Below are 21,850 nucleotides of genomic sequence, written 5' to 3'. Positions count from 1 at the left end.
ACACCCCTGCATTAGGGTTTTAGAAACCCAACTAATGGTTGTATTTTTTTCCCTCTCACTAAGTTAATTCTTCTATTGAATACAACAGATTCATTTGTCATAAGCACCTAGAGCATTGCAGACATCATGTGTCAAAAGATGAGGGATCACAAAAGCCTCAATAATAAACAGAGGAATTACAGAAGTTTATCTTATTCTGTGGTTGCCACTTTTTTTGAAACTGCAACAGCACTACCTAGAACCATTTGTAAGTATAGCTCTTGGATTCTGAATAATGGACACTAGCCACCTCAGCTAGATCACCTCTGAATTAACGTTACTCTTTAACTGCATTTGTACCAGGTATTGATTTGATTGCACTCCTTGTATGATTAAAATTAATGGGAATTATTCTATTGACTCCAAGAAGACCTGGATTAGAGTTCAGAAACATAAGAATATGCAATATACTTGCAGAAAAGTGCAATGCAGAAAAAGCAGAGCTTTGCCTTACAGGGACTGTACTGCTCTGGTACTTGAACCATCTTGGTCAGCTTCACAGCAGGGCACACAGCCCATCGTAGTCGGGACACAACGGTGCCGTAGTTGTGGTGTCCTGCCTACCACTAAGTAAAGCAGCAGAGAGCCTGCCCCAAGGAGGATGCAGCCGTTTTGGACAATAAATAGAACTACTTTAAGTACTGCCTAATCACACAGGTTAAAGAAAATTATCAGAAGTAAAATTTTCTGCATCTTCACCAAGAAAAATACAAAGAAATCAGCATCCTTCTTTAAGGAACTACATTTTATGATGCTTCCTCCATGAATTTTTCAGAAAATCCATATTTAAAAGACTGTGATCAAACTATGAAAACAGCATATAGAAATGGAGTTCACAAGTCTCTTTGGAAGGAGAAAGCATAATAATAATGGCAGTTACTATTTCCAGTATTAGAAAAATAAGCATTGTTCGAAATACAGTTTCAGTTTCAACGGACATGATGATAAAAATTATTAAAATTCACCAGCTACATTTTAATGCAATAATTCAATTTAGCAATTTTATTTAGACAATATCCCTCCAATTCAGATAACAAAGAATTAAAATATGTTGTTGTCTCCTGCCTCTCTCTCCTGCACATTCCGATGTGCATTATGAACTATCTGTCTAAAAAGATTTAAAAAATATCTATAGAACAGGTATGAAGCAAAACTGAAGGTTAAAAAGCCATTGTAAACTGTTTTCTAAACAAAAAGCCACGGTAACGTTATCACTATTGTCAGCATGTGTAAAAATGAAACTCTGATATTGTTAATTGTTCCAGGTTACATCACAAGCCCAGAAGAAGTCCCATCATCTAGAAAGCGTAGTGATTAAACGAGGTTACAAAGAAACAGATTGAGATCAGACAAAAGCAAGCACACTCCAGCTGGGTGTATGAAGCGTCCCTGACCTTGCTCACTCAGAGCAGACAAATGCGTAACTTCACAGCACTTGTCTGGTTGATTGTGTGGACTCACATGGACTTTGTTGTGAGCTACACCAGCACGTGACTGCAGGCAGGATCCTCTCATGTTTAGAAAGCATTCTTCCTAGCTTCATTATTTCTCTTTCAGTAAATAAATCAGGGTAAGACCATGCACACTAGTAGAGCAAGTTCGCCATCATTCACTCTGCCTATCTTGTCTGTCTCTACAACCAAAAGTCACCCCGTGATATTTTGCTTGCTCCCAGTACTCAGACTAAATACCCCAGGCTGACAAGGGGTTCCTCCACCACAGAGCTAATCCTGGCTCAAGCTCAGGCACCGTTCCTAGGCTGACTGCTGCTCACTCACAAAATTCCTTCACCCACACCTGGGCTGCTTTCAAGTTAAGCCAAGGTCATCTGGACTGCATACAAAACCTGTTCTCTGCGGTTAAATCACCGGAGCGTTGACAATGCGCTCTGCTCGCCCAAAGTTCCCCTCAGGTGCCTTGAACAACTTATATGCTTCCTTTCAACTGAGAACGGATAGAAGCAACAGAGCCAAGGGCAGCTCCAGCAGCCAGCAACACATCCCAGCACATCATGACACATATGCACAAGTAAGTTTCATTTTGGGGGGAGAGCTGAAAGTGAAGAGGAAAAGCAGGTAGTCTCATTATTTGCTCATGAAGATTCATTAAAAAAAAAATCAAACCAACAAAGTCCCCAAAACCCCCTGTAGATAGAAATGTATACACAATCTTGCCTATGAGTGAAGTCATGCTGCAACAAACAGGAGCAAGAAAGGATAACAGACTACAACAGAGGTCAGCAGAAGACAACAGTGTTTGGACAGAGTTCTCAAACCACATAAGCAGAACAGGCAGCAACATTTCACTTTGCAAAGAAATAAAGAGATGCACTGAGATTTATGCCTTTTGACTCCCCTGTGAGGGTTATTATTATTTCTAGGCTCATATGCAGTCTTCAGGAAGTTTGGTCTTACAGCATTAAATGTAAAAAATGCAACAAAATATTCATTAACTAAGGCAAATAAATGGTGACAGAAATTTGAAAGAGGTATAATTCATGAAAAGTAGTCCCTGTAATAAATTTTAATTCATTTGATATATGGTAGTTTCAAGACAATGAAACCTTAAAGGCTTTACCACAACAGCAGCCCATCATCTTTAATATTACAGCAATGGATACAGTAACAAATACTTTTACATCGTGATACATAGAGTTGTTAGCACATTAATAATCATCTTTCATCAAGCATAAAACTCACAGTTAGGAAATACAGCTGAAATAGCACAATTGTACTACTCTCAGCATATACCCTGAAGCAAAGAAAACAAATGGGCTGCTTTTCATTAAGGGAGTTTGGCAAACATCTCTAAAGACAATGTTTTCCTTCCAGAAACAATCCTGAGGTGTTTAAGAGTCTCTTTCCTGAGGTAAACCTGTTATATTGATATATTCATACTACAAAATACAAATAGTAATTTTCCAGTACATAGCACCTTCTAATTTTTCAGTAAAACAATCTACATCTATGTCCAATACTAACAGTTTTTAAAAAATCTGGTTTTAAAATAAAATGCTAATCCTACACACATATATGCTTAGCTTAATTCTAAAGGATCACTTGTACGAGCAAAATTAAGCTGCTAGTATCAGAACTGGAATCATAAGAGACAAAAATTATTTGCAAGCATCAAATTCAAAATTTTCTTTGAGAAAAAAATCCCTTTTAAGATACAAGACAGGAAAAATATTCTAAAAGAGGTAACGGTGGATTAAATGTAGAAATGAGCACACTGAAATATGTTATGTACGTTTTAAGCAATTATATATTCTGGTGGTATATTTTTAATGCATAAAGTCAACAGCAGGCACGACATCTTCACGGGGCACATTTTACACCAGAAATTTCTCCATCAGAAACTACACTTATCCCACACCAGGTATATCATTTATTATACTTCATAAAAAATAATACCATGTAATTTCAATGTAGAATTAGTTTGTAGCTCCTTCTTAATATATAATTATTCTGGCACGAACATATGATATAACTGGTAGGGATCAGTTCCCTAACTGTGAACACCTATTGTTACTCCACACCCTGGTCTAGCAGAAGAGACAGGGGACTCAGGGGAGTCCCACACCCTTCAGAAATGACAAACAGAGGTGAGGTGACGTACGTGGCAGCAGACACCTCTTCTCTTAGGCAACAGAATCTCACCTGGTGCAATCACTAGATTGTGCTTTAATCTCTTTAGCAATCATTTAATGTAAACAAACAGAAACTACTGATTGGGGGGAAGAGAGATCATGGAGAAGCTTGAGCTTCAGTATAGAAAATAATCCCACACTCTATCAAAGTAAAAGGCAGCAATATAGTCTTATCCCCAAGCAGCTGTTTTCTGAAAGCACAGACTTCCAACAAATTCTGTAGTATAAAGCTGCCTCCTGGTTAGCATCATTTCTCAGCACACATATCACTGTAAGAACAGGAAGTGGCATCTTTTCAGCACAGGAGACCAGCAACAGAAAAGGCTGAAATTCTCATAACAAAGTTAGGCTGCATCCTAAATGCACTACAATATTCACAACCATTTTTACAGTTACTTTAAGCTTCAAGGGAGAGCTTTTTACACATGTGGACTTAACGTAGCTTGCATTTCTTCATCATAGATTCCCAACCAAACTTCAAATTTAGATCATAATGAAAGGATGAAGCGCAAAAGACAAGCATCCCCAAATCTCTGTCATCCTCCAGAAATACCTCCAAAGTTAGTTCACACTCCAGAACAGGTGCATTTTCTGCACAAATTTATCTCCAAGGTGTCCAAATGTTACTATGCATTTTTGAACATCACATCTTGTTCGAATAATCACATTTTTAGATATAAAAGAGAATGAAAAATAAATATCCAACAACAACATTGCCTACCTACACAAATTAGACTGAAATTGGTTTGTATCAAAGCAGAGACAAAAGTTATGAAGTTATGGGAAGTGATGAAGAGAACAGCCCACCAGAATGGTAGCCAGGCTCCTGAGCAGGACGGTGGCCGCGTTAACGCCGAGCTGTGAACTAGAAAGTGCTGCAACAGGAGGCAATGCTGGGGAAATGTAAGGGATTTTCTGTTCTGATTTGGAGTTTAATGGGTGAGTCTGTAGACAGTTACTAGCGATGTCAAGATAACTATGCCCATTTGCCTCTTGCTGAAATCAAATCTGGCCATAAACTCTGGCTAAAACCCATCTTCCATGACGTGAGCTATGCAATAAAGAGGCTTAGAGTAATGTTAACGTCATAGCAAATGAGAGCTCTGGCAAGACAGGATCCAGCAGAGACTGGGTAAGATGAAACAGTTTATGAGCTTTCTTTTTGTCCCCTGGTCAGGTGAGACTGAGCCTGAAATTTGCTTGTTTGTTCTATTGTGATGTTTCAAGCTGCAGGAGTAAGAGTCTACACAAGCTCATAGTGTACTTCCAAGTTCAGAAACTCCTCCGTCCCAATCCACATTCTAGAAAACAACTTTAAATATATATAGCATAGTCATGTACGGACAAGTTTGGTAGTCTGGGCTGAATTAAACTTTATGCCTTCAGGTGCCGCTTTTCCAGGAGCTCTGGGGTAGCCACAGGCTATACAGCATAGCGCAGCCCAGCTTCCACTTCTACATGTCACAGGCACAAGTGTTTCATGGATTCAGGCTACAACTTGTAACTGTTCTCAAACTGGGTTGTCTCCCCAAGAAAACAGTGGCTTTGCCACAAGCTGTTGGTTCCTCCCCTCCTGCTGGTAACCCTTCCACCAGACCTCCTCCAGGCAAATGTCATTTTTCTCCAATGCAAACAGGATCACATAGTTATTACATTGTAGAAAATAACTACAGGACAAAATATCTGTGGGCATAACTGGAAAGTTAATTATTTTTTCACTGTTTCCCATTCCTCTCTTGAACCTCAAATTGCAATGGGTAAAGCAACTTCTTATGCAGTGGAAGGCAGGACCAGGAAAATACACAATGCTGAGTGCTTATTTTTATGTACCTGGCTAAACTTTGAACTTAGAGTTCAGTCAGATATTGCACATACTCCAGATTCAAAGATGACAGAGGATCAGCAAATACCACTAGTCAAGCAAAATAGTGCTTCCCACAGCAGTTAAGGGGTCTTAAGTCTCAAGTACTTCAAAAGAGGTGTTGCAGCCCTGAGCAGCCATGTACTCATCTCCAGTCCTATAAGCTCTTCTTGAAGAACGTGAGTTTTTAAAAACAGATGCAACAGCAAAGTAGTATTAATTCACTTATGGGATTTTGGAGGGCAACATAAATCCCTAATTCTGCTGGATTTCATGATTCTTCAGGAATAAACAATCCCAGTCAGCACTTAAACACATACTTAAGCGCAGCCCTGAATAATGTCTTTGTTTGAAAAAGGTCCCTTAGCCACTGTACTCTACATGCGGTGTTTGATCTTACAAGCCTGAAGTGCATTTAACAGAAAACCAGTATTTAAATGAAAAGACAGGACAGGGATAAAACTGTCAGACAATATACAGACAAAATATGAATGCATGCTTTCTGCATCCTTGCATGGTCTTTTATTTTTTATCACTGGGCAAATGATCATATCTGTGTGTTCTTTACCTTTAACATGGTGAATTCATATGGCTGATAACCTTTGAAACTTTCATGGATGGCTGCCATTGTGTGCGAAGTTTTTTCCCAAAAATGAAGAAGTGTTGTCTGTAAGGCAGAATAAAATTTCAATGCTACGTTAGCTTTAACACCAATCTGCTTTCAGTGTAAATTTCACATCTCCCCTCCAAACCAGTTATATATTCTGACAATTGAATACCATGATGGTAGCCTTGTGGAAAAAAAAACATACATTAACAGGAAATCTTTCTTGTGGAGGTCAACTTTTTCTTTAGATACCTGATACGTTGTTAACACATTGGAAAGGAGGTTGCATCTGCTCGCTCCCAAAAGATCCACTTTTTGGCAGACATCAGTCTTCAGTTTGTCAAAGTTGAGTTTAGCATGTCGCACTTGAGCTTGAACCTTCAAACAAAGGGATAATGGTTCATGTAGAGATTGTTTTTTCTCCATTTTTCTACCCCAGCTTCATGAAAGAGCAAACGAATACATTTTTTAGGGAAATCTGGCAACCAAACAGATTCAATGACATTTTATACAAAACTTCATTATAGCATCAAACCCACTGAAATTAAAGTATGGTAGGCTGATATATGCTAAAATATGGTTCTTACTACCTTCTATGTTACTATTTTTCTAAAATATTCGGTGAAGAAATTTTGTTTTCTAACTCTTGTTTATAAGATGGATATTAGTACTAAAGAGAAGATAATAATTGGAAAACCTCAGAGAATCCTAGAATGTCCTGACTTGGAAGGGACCCACAAAGATCATCGAGTCTAACTTCTGTCCCTGCATAGGACATCCCCACAGTTCACACCATGTGTCTGAGGGTGTTGTCCAGTCTCTTCTTGAACACTGTCAGGCTTGGGGCTGTGACACCTCCCTGGGAACCCTGTTCCAGTGCTCCAGCACCCTCTGGGGGAAGACCCTTTTCCCAATATTCAACCTAAATCTCCTCTGGCACCTCTTCCTGCATTCCCTTGGGTTCTATTGTTGGTCGCCAGAGAGAAGAGCTCAGCGCCTGCCCCTCCTCCTCCCCTTGTGAGGAAGCTGTAGACCACGATGAGGTCTCCCCTCAGTCTCCTCCAGGCTGGACAAACCCAGTGACTTTAGCTGCTCCTCATATGGTTTCCCCTCCAAACCCTTCATCAACTTCATGGCCCTCTTCTGGACACTTTCCAGTAGCTTTATATCCTTTTTTATACAAATACCAATCCAAAGACTGACCAACCAATTTGGAATTAAAAGTTTACTATACAATACACAGGCGCACAGGCAAAGACATCTCCATGTACTTATAGTAGGAAACAAATTCTACTGACTAACTTTAAAGTCAATCTGCAAGTCTTTTTGACACTATAGTACTTCAATAACTTTGCTACAAAAATTTCCTCACTAAAGTTTTCCTACTAAAATTGAGTGCTTTTCCTGTTTATTGCTGTAAGAAAAATATCAAGGGCTCCTTTTCTTAGGAGCAAACAATTGCAGTTTCAAAGGGTTTTACTTTTTCAAATTATTCTTCTATCATCTGTCAAGTATTTACAAGACACTGCCTGTTACACAAACCGCACGTGTTTGACAACAATACTGGTGTTGTCGTAATCAGCTATCAGGGTGGAAAGCTGATGTAGGCATTTTCTACCCAGGATCTCCCACCTTTATGACAGCTTTGTACACTACCCTAATACTGTATTAAAAAAACAAATTTGTTCATAGTAAAATTTGTATACAAAATTTAGTTTTCTCCAAGAAAATGGGAAACAATCAAACCACAAAACATGATTATTTTCCTACAAGTCTTTCACAGTTACAAATAAAATATTTACCCATAAAAACCTTTGTAGTGGAAAAACCTCACTGAATGCAAATTAAATAAACTTCCTTTTCTTTACTTGCCTAACTCAGAGAGTAAACTGATTTTGTTCAGAATACGTAGACTCAATCAAACAAGATCTGACAAACTTGTATGCTCCTGATTTTCAGAAGTGAATCCAGAACCTTGCTGCAAGTGCCTGTGCTCCTTGTGTGGTAAGGACAGATACATACCTCATAACGCAAATCAAAACATTAGTGGTACCATATTTCTATCTTATTTTCCAAAACTCAGAGTATGAGACTTCCAACTAGGTAGAAAACCGGCAAAAATTCTGCATCACGAATTTACCAGATGACTTATTTGCACAAATTGTGGGACTCTAGGGTTGCTGGATGTGTGGCAACTTTTTTTTTCACTGATCAGATCATCTCTGCATAAATAATACAATAGGGTTGCACATATCATAGGCTCAATATGTTTATAATGAAGAAACTACCATAATTCAAAATTCCTGATAAATGCAGTGTCTCACAGTTGAGATTTTAATTGTAGAGAAAATGATGCATAGAAAAAAATTACTCTTTTTTTCTTTAAGATAAAGAAACAGCTTTGTGGTTAGTGTTTTCATTTAAAGGGGAACTCTTCCAGGATAACTCCACATATTACACCAAGCAATACATGAACAAATCCTGAGTTCTGGTAATAGCAGGTAGATCTCGAACTACTAACCTGATCCAGTGCTCTAACCACAAGACTACAACATCTTACTGATGACTTGCATTGTTGTTGCATACTGAGGAGTTTCAGACCAAAGAGGGGTGTCCAGAGCTGGAAGAGTTCTTGGGTAGCTAGGATATATTTTCTTGAGGTGGAGACAGATATGAACTCCCTGAGGAAGGAGGAAATTTCTGCCGTGGCTTCCATTCCTTCGGCAAACAAGACAAATGCTAAGCTATGATATAAAAAGCAAGGATCAGCTACTGCCAAGTACGGTAATTTTTGAAAAGCCTTATGCAGTCGAAGTTCAGTGGCATGAGCTGAGGCTGCCTCTTGGTTCGGGATCCTCGAGGGACTCTTAGTTCTTTTAGCTTGTGCCTGGCAGAAGCCTGTGAGGCATCACGCCATCCATGCCAGCAGTCCCATCCCACACACAACTGTCCAGACCAAAGAGCGGATGGGTAAAGAGCTTATAGGCCTCCAAAATTTAGCACCAACAGAAGAGGATGGGAGCAGCGGCAGAAGCAGTGGGGAAGCTTTATCCCGTGCTGGATAACACACCTTTGTCCCGCATTAGCTCCTCGAATCCTTTATGTGCTTTAGCTGCGTGTGACTGAGAGCACAGATTTCAGTCTAAAAAGGAGACTTGTGAAGAAAATCATGGGTCTGTGCAAAAAGGAACTTGTAACTGAAATCCAAACATGAGATTACCTACACTCTTCAACAGCAAGAATGGCTACAACAGAAAGGTATTTAAGCAAGAGATGTTGTAGGACTTAGAAAAACCTAGTGAGACTTGAGACTAAATTCTGATCTCAGTTACAACCACGAAAATCCAGAGAAATTCAACTGATGTCAGTAGAAGTGTGTTAAATATAAAGCTATATTTTACAATGTTTCATCTGAGATCAGAATCCCTTTTCTATTCAGTATATCATAGTACTGGTGAAAGCACAAGAAAAACCGCTGTGGCTTTGTAGACTGATAGTCCAAGTGAGAAAAGAATGTTAGTTCTGGGTAATATAAATACTCTGTCAGAGATGGTCAGCCACAAGAAAAAAGTACTACTAAATGTAATTATTAATTTCTACAATTGCAAGTCTGCACAAGGACTCTATAGAACAGACCGGGATTTGGGTCTACCTCATGCCTCCACCTCCTTGAAAGAAAAAATCCAGAAACCAAAAAATCTGTAAAGTTTGAGTTGTAATCTTCCTGCATACAGTCTCTGGGGATATTCAGTAAGAAACAATGTCAGCGTTTATTTTAACTGAACATGTAACTAGCATTTTTTTTTAAAGCTAAAGGATTCATGAGGAAAAGAGGTGATCAACAACACAATGTGGAATAAAAACCCATATGTTTGACACAATCATATAGATGATTCAAAATGCTTAATGCTGTGTTACCAAATGCCGCACATTTCTCTTGCCAACCAGAGAAGATACAATACTGTGAGAACTATTAAATTACGGATGCTTTTAGGTTTTTTGATATACTGTATGTTTGTTGAGCAGCTGTACTCTCCATTTTGCAGCAGCAGTGCAGGACATCTGAGAAAGAACACCGCAGACTACATCAGCATGACCTTTTGCATTTTGTGTGTGTCAATAAGTACATTTTCAATTGAAATTATTATTAGACATCTTTTAAGATTACTTGTGGCTTCAGGAATTAGGTATAAAACCTTAGTGCTTACAAAGCATAATCTGCTTAATACTACACAAGTTATCAGAATGAACTTTGGTTTTCTACTCAAGGGAAAGCTGATGTAATACATACTAATCTTCTCCTTTCTCTGCAATTACTCTCTAAGACATGAGAAACAGGACCTCATTGTGGTCTCAGTCCTGCAAATTTTTATTCATGTATTTAACTTAATTAAAGCTGAACACATAAAATTTCTTCAAAATCCCCATCTGGAATGTGTCAGGATTTTACTGACTGTAAAAGAACTGCACCGATCCAAGCACAACTTGGACATTTTACAACGAAAGAGCTCCTAAGCATCTGAAGCAGTAGGTGCTAGCCATGAGGTTTATGCTGTACAAGAAAATCTTATGGTACTACTGACATAAAAAACCTCAACATTATTACTCTCCATCATTTTCTTTTTCTAAGCAGCAACCTAGAGCAAACTCCTTTTAATTCCTCAATGCAAATATCTAAGTACAACATATAAAGAAGAGAGTGTTTTAAAGACAGCACATAAAGAAAACAAATTTGTAAAGCAGTATCTTATTAAATCAATCACTTGTTAAGGTATAAGATGCCAGATAAAACTGAAATAATTTTAAAATACTAAAATAAATAAGTAAATAAATAGTTAAATTGTAAACCCTGGAGACTTGAAAGTTAGACTCTCGTATGCCTGATTGCAAGGGCAAATATTTGCTAACACAGGTTCCTAAACCTATATTCAAAAAGAGAAGTCTCACTCTTCAAGAGTGCTAACATTAAAAAAAACTTCAGACCCAGTTAAAAAGCCCCTGTTTGGTGTGTTCAGTTACTAAGGTACAGATTTGTCATGTACTTTCAAGGAATCTTTATGTCCTCCACAGTACTACTGTGTTATTTCTTTCTTTTAGTCTATCGTAACATGGAAAATTTATTCTCAGTAGTAGCCCAATTTCAGGGACAATTCAGCTAGTGAAGCATCATCTCCAAAATGAACCTATGTCAGATAAATGCATTAACTCATTTTACATATAGTATATTTTTGTCTCAGCATTTCCAGCATAAAAGCAGAAACAGATGCTTTCAGTCTAATTTGTCACCCAACCTCTCACTTACTCGATCTGAAAAGCATGCACAGCGTGTGTATGGGCTGGAAGGAGGGAGGTAAGTAAATCAAGAGGGAAAAAAGCCTGGAATATAGGAAACCTTCATGTTGGGGGCTCTGGGTAAGCTCTACCAGTAGATGGAATCAGCACAAATCTCTGCATTAAATAAGTGTAGCACCTTCTGGCATACCTGATAATTGTAAAGACTGCATGAAAATTAAATGCAAACTGAAGTGGGCTGTAGTTTGAGGACAAAGTATTTGGTGTATAGTGTGTCTCACAACATTTCTGCATGTAGCACAGAAAGCATAAGGAACTAGATTCTCAGCTCCCACAAAATTACAGTAACTTCATAGCTTGAGTGGTGTTATGACAAGTAACAGCCATTACACGAGTGTATATAAGCACTTACTGCTTTTTTTTTTCTTTTCTTTCACCTCCCCCCCCCCCCCTTTTTTTAAATTCAATATTGATGCTGGGTAGTCTGAGAACAGAAAAAGTTATGTTTTATACAAGATAATCCCTGTAACGAAACTATCCCATGTGCCACATAAGTACTTCCAAAGCCTTGCACAGTACGAAACCTGATTTCAGTGTGCCTTAGTATGTTCTACATTTTGCAGACTCTGCTTTGACTCAACTGTTCCCTTGAGTTGGAATAATATTTATTGCATGCATTAATATCCACTCCATCAACTTGAAGGAATGACACACAAAAGCAATGGTTGAAGAAAAGGTAGCATACTTCTGATCATCTGCTTCAGCCCTGGTCACTAAAGTCTTCATTTATGATATGATGAGAAACACTCATAAAAATTAGTTTTAGGACATGAAATTTATAAAGTGAGAAATTCCTAGCTAAAAAGGAAAACCACTTGGACAGAATAAAAGATCCAAATAATATCTCTTAGTTCTGAAGCTGAGCAGATGCACATCAGATTCGTTCAAGAAATGAACTGTTCTTGAAAGAGATATGAATTTAGATAACCTAAAGTGCATAATGAGTTCCAATTATACATTACTTAAATTTGCAATTTTGGACTCAATTATGATCATCTGGGCTTGTGCACGCATCCCCATGCACCTCATCCTATTAAGCTCAACTAAGCGTATTTGCAGTTATGCTGCCATTCATATAAAGGACTTAACTGCTATTGTGTGTCTACTTGTTTAGCTCTTGAAAGCAACAGAAGTATCATCTGCCTTCCTGCCACAAAACAAGAACCCATGTGCCAGCTTTGAAACTGAAGTTCTTTCTGTGTGAGCAGGGGAAAATCGGTAGGTTTCCGAGTTCTCTAGTGGCTGAAACATTCATGGTGAGGAACAAACTAAATATGCAACTGAAACACAGTGATAACCAAGATAATCTAATGAAATCAATAGCTATTCCAATATTTGTGAATATCTACTAGCAAATTGCCTGCCATAATTGCCCAGGGATTTTAGATTTAATTGAAACATCTAATTTGCCTATTTAGATTTCCTTACTGGAGGCTGCAGCACATTTATGACAGTCCTGGGACTGAGCATAAGCAATAGAGCAAGAGTGCTAGAGGTACAGTAAAGGAAAAAAGAGGAAAAACAAAACAAAACAAAACAATGAAAGAACCACTGCAGAAGCAATGCTATACTGTTCCATAACAGAATGTAGAGAAATGCAGCTTAATATGGATTTGTCTAGCAGCAGTGGTACTTCACTATATTTACTGGGACCAAGAATTATCATGTTTCTTGGCTAAACAACTCCATCTGAAATGTTAATTTCCTACAAACAGAATGATCATAAAGCCATAATACATTAGTATGTCTTTGTTTAGTCGCAGTATTTTTTGTTTCTAGCCAGAACAATCAAATCTCCCCATATTTAAAACATGTCCTGTTCTCCTTATACTATGATGAAGCTGTCTACAGAAAAGCACTAGTAAAAAGTCCCATTATAACTGAAATGTTATTCCCCCAAACATGGCAGCTTTTATGCAAACTTTGTCATTTACACCAGCTACATTTTAGCTATTTTCACAATCCTACCCTATTTGAATTTGCATGATAGAATCATTCTTATGCTTAGTTTTCCTTCTCAAAATATAAGGTTATTTAGTTAAAACCAGGATTTTTCATTCACCTCTGCAATCCAAATGGGAGACAAAATAACAGCTGTAATAATTTTAATTCATACACAAGAATAATAGCCTCTGATGATGATTCATATTTTTGTTTGAATATGTGATGATTCCCTTTTATTTCAACAGTATTGCTCATTATTATTTAGCATTAGTATTACTGCAGCCCCTGAAGGTTTCCATGAGATTGGGTCCCATTGTCCTCAACACCAAAAAGTGCTGAATAAATTACAGGTCTGCCCTAGAGTTATGGAATAGTTGAGCACAAGTCCAAGTGTTTGAAAGACAGCGGTCTAAATTAGGACTACACTAGGAAAACAAGCCCCTACCAGGTAACTACAGGGGTGAGCAACTCCTGACCCCGGGATAGTGGAGTCTGTCCCACCAGAACATTGACATTAGAGCAGCCAGTTGTTTTGTTTGCAAAATAAAATAACTAAAGATCACTGTCTTGTAAACGTGACCTTGAACAGCCTGCACCATTCTCTCATCTGTGTGGCACAGTTCTCCTAACCCTCCACTGTGCTACACACACATGTGCACACACACACGTAGGTGTGCTACAACCTTTACTGCAACATCTACCAGCTAAAAAGCGTCAGAGCTGCCACTGGCTGGCTGGAAATAACACACTGAAGCAAACTTCAGCCTTCAGCTGTGCTCCTGAACTGAGAATTTGGAGAGTTTCAAGGGTTTTTTTTTTTTTGTGCTTATACTGATTTGTAACAAAAATATAAACTTATCCTGACTGCTAGGATGATAAAATTGAATTCTTCTACATGCAATTCCAAGTTTTGTGGGGGGCTTTTTTGCGATTTCTCATGGGTAAGACTGTAGGATTTTAAACTGCTATCTCCCTTTTCCTTCTGTCCTCCTCAAGAAGGGCTAATAAAGATGCCATAGACAGGAGAATATTTGTGTACCAGGCAAGGAAAGGATTATATGACAGAACTACATTTCACGTGGACACTTCACACTGACACATGATAGCTTTGACACAGCACACAGCTCTAAAATAGTGTGTAGCATGCAACTGATAATACAACAGAATTTCTCAAGTCCATGAAATTAATAGTAGAATGGTTTTTATGTTCTATTCCCATCTGTGTCTGTAATGGTGTATTATGTTATAGAACAACTGGGGGCTTAATTATTTTTTCATCAGGAGACTGATCATACTCTGAGAGCTCTTAATTCTGCCTCTAACATGCCCTGCTGCCCTGAGGCACTGAATAAATTAAAATTTCAAAAATAAAAATTAGGAGCTTTTTAAGAAGCTGTCTTGAAGGAACTTTGCACAGTTGCATTACTTAGAGCCTAAACTCTATGTATATACATTCGTGTATATATATATGTATATATTTATCTTTAGAGTATCATCTCCCAGAATGGAAAAGAACAACCTGAAAATCTTTTAAGGTTAGATGATAATGTTCTGTTCTTTAAATCTATTAGCAATTACAACTTTTAAAACCTTATCCACCTAGAAAACAATGTAACCAGTTCATTGGGAAAGCTTAGTATATTTGTTTTGGATTAAGTTTTCACAATTTTAAAAACATATCAGATGACATCGGATTTAGTTGAACTACTACTACTTTTTAAAAGTATTGCAATTTGTTATACTATTTAAAATAAAATATATTTTCTCTGATCCTGTGATTTCTAATACAGCATGGCCCACTTCAGCTGTTTTTTGAGGAGACCTATTATTATTCTCGTAGCCATCTTCAAAATTGTGGTCACTGTTTTGGCTCAGTTTTTGCCAGTTATTTGTCCCTGTGCACAGCAGGATTCCTGACCTCTTGGTCATTCATACCTGGTCCAGCTTCAGGAAGCTCTGCAGGTTTTATAGACAAGCGTTCCTAGGCAGTTGACACGTATTTGGCTAGAGAGTTTAAGGCTAGAACAAATCAGCAGATTAACATCACAAAATATTGCTCCTGTCTTCCAGAGAGACACACTAGGTGTGCCTAGTTCAGGTGCTGACATCTACATTGTTACTCTGTGATCTGTTTTAGTGGGTGGGGATCAGGCCAACACAAACAACTGAGACCAGAGTTTGGTTTTTGTTACCCTAAAAGAGTCCATTTCTCTCCACTGGAGTATAAAGGTAGCTGTTGTTGCTTAGCTTATGTGCAGACATCTACACAGCAGATGTGTGAAGTTAGGTTTGATAAATCCTAACCTAAGTGACATCCAGGAAAAAAAAAATCTTTTATTGCTAATAATAACTGTAAGTATTTAAATATGTGCCTTGTTTACAATTTGAATTAATCTAGCATAAACTTCCAAGCCCTGATTCTTGATAAACTTCTAATGAGCAGATTAAGGAGCCTCACCAACTTACATACAATGGTCAAGCCAACTCTTGATCTTCTCTTTGTTAAATGAGACAGATTGACTTAGAAACAGCTCATCTTTAGTAATTTCCTCTAGTCTTCAAGTTACATCTTATACGTTTTGGTACTCTGCCACTCCATTTTTTCAAGCCAGAGGTGTGTACTGTGATCTGTGCTCACCAAACTGTACTGAGAGACTCCTGCCACTGGCTGGCAGCTCAGCTACATCTTTACAGATGGTCCTCACAAAAACTGTTGCAGAAACCTTCCAAAAGTTGCAGAGCTGCAATTAGCAATTTGCTGTCCAGGAGGGAAAAAGAATTAAATATACAAAAGAGATAAAATTACGATTAAACATACAAAAGACCTCCTTAATCTAGAAATCCAGATACACACTGTCATGTTGTTTGTTATCTCCAGTGACTGGAGATGTGGCCATTGTGCTCAGGACACAAACACATCCCTGCCTGTGTCGCTGTGTCCTAATTTCCAGCCCTGTCTTTATCCTCTCAGTATTTTGGGTCAGATGCCTTTTTCATCCTGGTTTGAAATCCATGTCTATGGTCCTGCAACAAGGAGAATGTCATGATAAAGAGTGAAGTGCATAATGAGCATTGCTGTATTTTTTTTTCTTTAACAGCAATATGAAAACACAGGGTTAGAAAAGATGTTATTAGGTATACTGAGTTAACTACTGCTATTTTTAAATCCCAATGGAGGATTGTTTTCTAAAAGATATTATACGAATATCATATTTACCAAACAGCCAGGTCATGGACATGCACCATGACTTCTTTGTGGATTTTATTATGAAATTTGTTCTTTGTATCACATTTATGCCACATTTCCCTCTTAAGTTTTCCAGTATTTGGCCTGTAAAAATTTTACTGCCTTGAGCCTGTTGGCTCACACGCCCTGTAACTCCAGCCTAGCAGTAATGAGTAAGCCATGGTCAAAACTGATTACTTCATAACCACTGACAGTCAGCAGATGTGAGCAATTCACTGACCTCTGTGAGGATATAAGGTTATGGCTGGCTTGAATATTCTTCCTTTCTTTCCTCTCCAAAAAACAAAGGTTGGTTGTACAATCTTTTGATATATTCAGTGATGGCTATCACAGAAACTGAATATTCTGTCTCTCCTTTATGCAAACACATACACATTTACTGTACTCCTTTCTCTCTTGCTTTTTTTCCTACTGCCTCACTTCCTCCCAGCCCTATGTTTATTCCTGCTGTTTTATAATGTACCTTTTCCAACTCTCATGTGTCTCCTTAGGGATGGGGAAAAATGAGAACCTCCTCGCACATTATCCATGTGATTCCACAAATATTGTACAATGACATGAAGATTTTTTTTTTCTGCTCTGTAATTTTCTTCCACCGAAAGCCAAGATATATCAGTTCAGGCTTAGCAATGTTCAGATTAGCAGTTCAGATCAGTTCAGGCTTAGCAATGGGGACAAAAAAGCAGGAGAGAATTAAACGTCCGATCAAAGATGCAAATTAGTTTATGTGAAAAGAATGATAGATTAGGATTTTCCAGACGAGAAAAAAAGAAATTACTAAGGAGGAGTATGGTTGGAAGTCCATCATACCACACATACAAAATCTGTAAAAGACCAGACTTTGGCCAACACAGGAACTAGAGAGCATTATACCAAATTAGTTGTTTGAACTCACCACAAGGACAGCAGATTGTTGCACAACATCTGTGGCAGCAGGGCACCTCTTGGACCACTGCGATTTGCTGTGATGGCCAGAATTTGCATCGGTTCAAAAAGCAACTGGACAATTTTACAGAAAAAACCCCAAGCATTATGTCCCACGATGCCTCCGCTGATCACAATACTACAAGAAAATGCCACTGTCTATTCACTCTATGTGGCTCCCCGGTTGCGAGCACTGGCCACCAATGAAGACAGATGATGGACAGACAGTGGATTTTTGTTTGAACTCGTATATCTGTCCTCAAGAATAAGGTAACCTTGAGGCACGCTTGTAGGTCAAGGTGGGTTTGTGAATTTGTTATGCTGGATTCAGACAGGCTCAGTGACTTCTCATGGTGGGAGAACTCTCTGTTCTGTGGTCTAAGGCAACACAGACACTTCAAATGAATTTTTCCAACAAGGTAGTAATCTCTTTAATATCTGTGTAATGGTAGAATTTCCATTAACAAAATTCAAATGCACATCGAGTTCTATAATTTTATAACTCTAAGAGTGCTCAGTTTCAATGGCCAGGGTGTATTCAAGCACTGCTTACACCCAAACATGTTTAAATAACAGAAAGTACGTACAAATGCTTCAGGTATTGTAATCTTGTGACAGCATGTAAGATTTGCTTTCACACAGGTTCATTTGGAGAGAGGGCAAGGGGCAACTTTGAGATGCTCCAACATTTCTACAATTATAACTGCAGCGCAGAGAAATGCTCAGTTCTCCGTACTTTATTTTCATAAAATTTTGTACCCCCTTGTAGAGGAGTCTACATAATATATTAAGACCTGGGGTTTGAATTTTGGAAATGGATTGCCAAAACCTACAGAATCTGCCTGGACAGGCCTAGTTTATCTTCCAGCATCCACTGCCCAAGCACGCAGGTAACACTCCTCTCATTCAAGTCCTAGAGGGTTGTCTGCTGAGTGAAACTTACTTGTGATATTTAGGTGGGGAGTGGTTCACTGAACAGTGTTATTATCTACTTGAATCATCTAGGAAGAAGTATATATAACTATTTTTTTCCCCTCTGTTTTATTTTTAAGAGGGTAGTTTGCTAAAAATAACTATTGTTGGAGCAGCCCTACTACTGGGTTAGATAATCAGAATAAGTCCATCAATTAAAGATACTCTAAAGTTATATGCCAAAAATCTTCCTGCTATTCAATCAGCAACATATTCTAACTGAAGATGTCTCAAGAGAATGTGTTTTTTTTCCTTGTCTGTTCAACTTTTTTTTTGCCTTGAATTTGACATCTTTTCCTCCCTACTACCAATACTATGGTAATGCAAGGACCCAGATCCAAACGTGTCTTTGCAGCAGCAAAAGTTTGTTACATCCAAATCAAATTTCTCTGAGACATGAAAACAATCTGTGGCAAGCAGTATTGCTCTTTGTGTTAAATAACTTTCTGAACAGCTGCCCTGCAGCAATAGGAGTAGACTTCCTCCTCCATTATTAAAAAATAATTTGGTTCCTTCAAAGGAGGAAAAAAAAAAGTGGGGGGGTTGAAAGGTACAGCCCAACAGCAACAGAAGATCTCTCAAGTTTTTTCTAAGGAATTACTAGGAATTAAGGAGATATTTTCCTCCTCCTTCCTGATTTCTGCCCAGCTAGCATGGCCCAGAGCAGGCAGACACAGCACATCATTTGGTGAGAGCGCAGCGGAATCCTTTCCACTTACCCAGCAGCTGGACACAGCCCTCATCAAAGTTATATTTCTCAGCACAATCCAGCAAGTTCATCCAGCCAAAAAACAGACAACAAAATCTTTAGCTTTAAGCCTCACAACAGCTTTCACAAACAGAGCAGCACAGTGCAGTTCCAGAATATGAATCCAATTGTTCTAACAGCAATGAGTTCATTGCAATAAAACATAAAATGGAATATAGACAGAAAATACGTCAGCTTTTAAAAACATTCTATTAAATACAGGATGCAACCAACTCTCAAATGTGTGAATTGCTTTTATAACTCCAACCACTATTTACTGTAAAATGAAGGAAAGTCTGTTAAGAAGCTAATAGCAGCAGCAGTCTCAAAGTCATCACTGAAATTAAGATCACAGCATAACATAAGTATCAGGCAAAGCAAAAAAAATTACCAAGTTGCCCCTTCTTAAAGGATTCAAGAGCCTCTGAGTCCACAGCTCTAGCAATGGAGGAGATACATTACTTTTCTGCAGCTTAACTAAACTGTTTTAAAAATTATTTTGAATTAAACAGATGGTGACCACGTTTACACACAATTTATTTCAAATTAAGATTAATTTACTTGAGTTTAATCTGGGTGAAATACATTTCTAAGCTAAACTGACAGATGCTATTCTCAAAACGCAGTAAGTGTTTACACAGAGTTCTGCACCAGTTCACTTAGGCACCACTTTTCAGAAAAGCAGCATCTCCACATAGCTGTGCACCTTCCCCAGGTAAAGGGCTGTGTGTACTCCTGGCTCTTCCTTTCCAAAAATCTTCTTCCCCTTCTCTTCAAATAGATAGCGTCATGCTCCTTTCATGTTACCTACCAACCTCCCTATCTCCTGCTTGTGCAGCAATCAAACAGATCCAAACAAATGCGTCCACGCTGCAGGCAGGACAGGGCCCGACCTCTGCAGCTATAACCCAGCTGACACCACTGCTGGCCACATGAGGCTTCTCCTCTACTTTTCTCCAGCATAAAGACAAACTACTTATGGTTAATATGGTAAACTTCAGGTGGTGTCAAAGGAGAGAGTTGTCATGCAGGCAGATATGTCAGCCGAGAGCCAGAGAGTACGCAGCCTCTTCTACCTCATCCACGTTGGGTCTTCACAGGAATAAACTGTGTATGAGAGCAGCTCTACCCCTCAGAGCTTACACCTTCTGGCTACTTCCTTATTACCAGCCAGCACAGAACATAACATGCTCCTCAAGCTACTGAGATGGAAAGGTTTCTCACAGTAATTAAATTCATTTTTACAGCTTGGATCAATATGCAAATTATTTTTGAAAGGGAACAAATGTGAAATGAAAACCTAAGTGATCAGAAGGCAATAAATACATAGCTTCTAGCCTTGCTAGGACTGCTTTTTTCTACTTCAGGAAGCCTAGATACACACCTCACCTTTCTGCTGGTAACAAGTTTCAGTATTAGTCAGACTCAGGATGTGTGCTTTACCAGGCCGAAAGGTAAAAAAGCCCATGTTGACACTAATACAGACCTTGGTGCAAGGACATACAAAGAAAATAACTACCAATGATTTTTCTGTTCTTGTGACCAGGAGACTCAAAGTGCAACCAGGACAACATTCACCTAAGTAGCATTACTAGAGAGTTTTGGGATAGACTTCTACATTACAAGCCCCAAAGGTAGTTCTAGTCATGAACATACATCTGTCAGTCCGCAGTTGTAATTACCACAATACGCTTGGCCATACACTATGCTAAGCTGCAAATGGGCGCACATTTTTGTGCATGAACTTATACCCTCTTTAGGAAAGAGTTTGGTCCTGATAACCTAATATGTCTCCTCTCCTTAAATGACTATGAGGAAGTTGATAAAAACCAACAGTTCTTTGCACAGATGCAAATAATTGTATGTAGTCTAAAAACAGAGTCACATTTTGTTAACATGATGAAAGGCTGCAAGTTGCCAAAACTAGTTGCAAAGATTTGTTAGGAAGAAGCAGGCTGACCAAAATAAATGGCAAAAGCAAAGATACGAGCTTTCAGGTCTGGAAGATCATGTTCAGTTCTGAATCAGAAGTAACCTGGACTTAGAGAGAAAAATGCTGAAATTGCTCTAAGTTTATCATAATTCAATTGTGTTAATCATATTAGACAACTTGAGAGCAAAAGATGGTTGGCACACATGGTGCAGGGAGGGATGCTGGCAAGCGGAGAGCAATTAGACAGTGAGCCCCTGAAGGAAATGGAGACAGGTAATTACTACCTTTGAACACTGAAAGACCAGAGGGGCGATGTAAAGAAAATAGTAATATAGCATAAACCTAATCTCTCTACCATGTCCATGATTTTATTCATCTAGTAATTACACAGTTCATTTTATCTCATTTACTGAAGATATTTTGCAGGTCTTCTTGAATCCTTTATGTGGAATGTCCTCTTAATTAGAAAACGTCATTTATATTTTTCATTTCTTTCATCCATATTAAATTCTTCAAGGCCTGAGCAAGATTGTTACTTGACCCGGGGTTCCTCCTGAGTAGGCAGATTTGGGGA

At 38.4% G+C, this 21,850-nt stretch overlaps 1 protein-coding gene across 6 annotated transcripts in view; it reads right to left on the bottom strand.

The window, feature by feature from the left end:
• The window catches only part of ICA1 (islet cell autoantigen 1), an 85,682-nt gene that overhangs the window by 30,860 nt on the left and 32,972 nt on the right, over positions 1-21,850 (bottom strand). For all 6 annotated transcript variants that reach the window (XM_071805105.1, XM_065832138.2, XM_065832139.2 and 3 more), the window contains exons 7-8: positions 6,409-6,534; positions 6,118-6,216 (exon numbers count right to left, since the gene is read on the bottom strand). In XM_071805105.1, coding sequence (XP_071661206.1) covers positions 6,118-6,216; positions 6,409-6,534 — 225 coding nt within the window. The remainder of the gene's footprint in view (positions 1-6,117; positions 6,217-6,408; positions 6,535-21,850) is intronic.

This window comes from Patagioenas fasciata, chromosome 2 (genome assembly GCF_037038585.1).
Source record: "Patagioenas fasciata isolate bPatFas1 chromosome 2, bPatFas1.hap1, whole genome shotgun sequence".
Classification (NCBI taxonomy): Eukaryota; Metazoa; Chordata; class Aves; order Columbiformes; family Columbidae; genus Patagioenas; species Patagioenas fasciata.
Note: the sequence above shows the minus strand (reverse complement) of the source record. Positions and strands in the feature narration are given on the sequence as shown.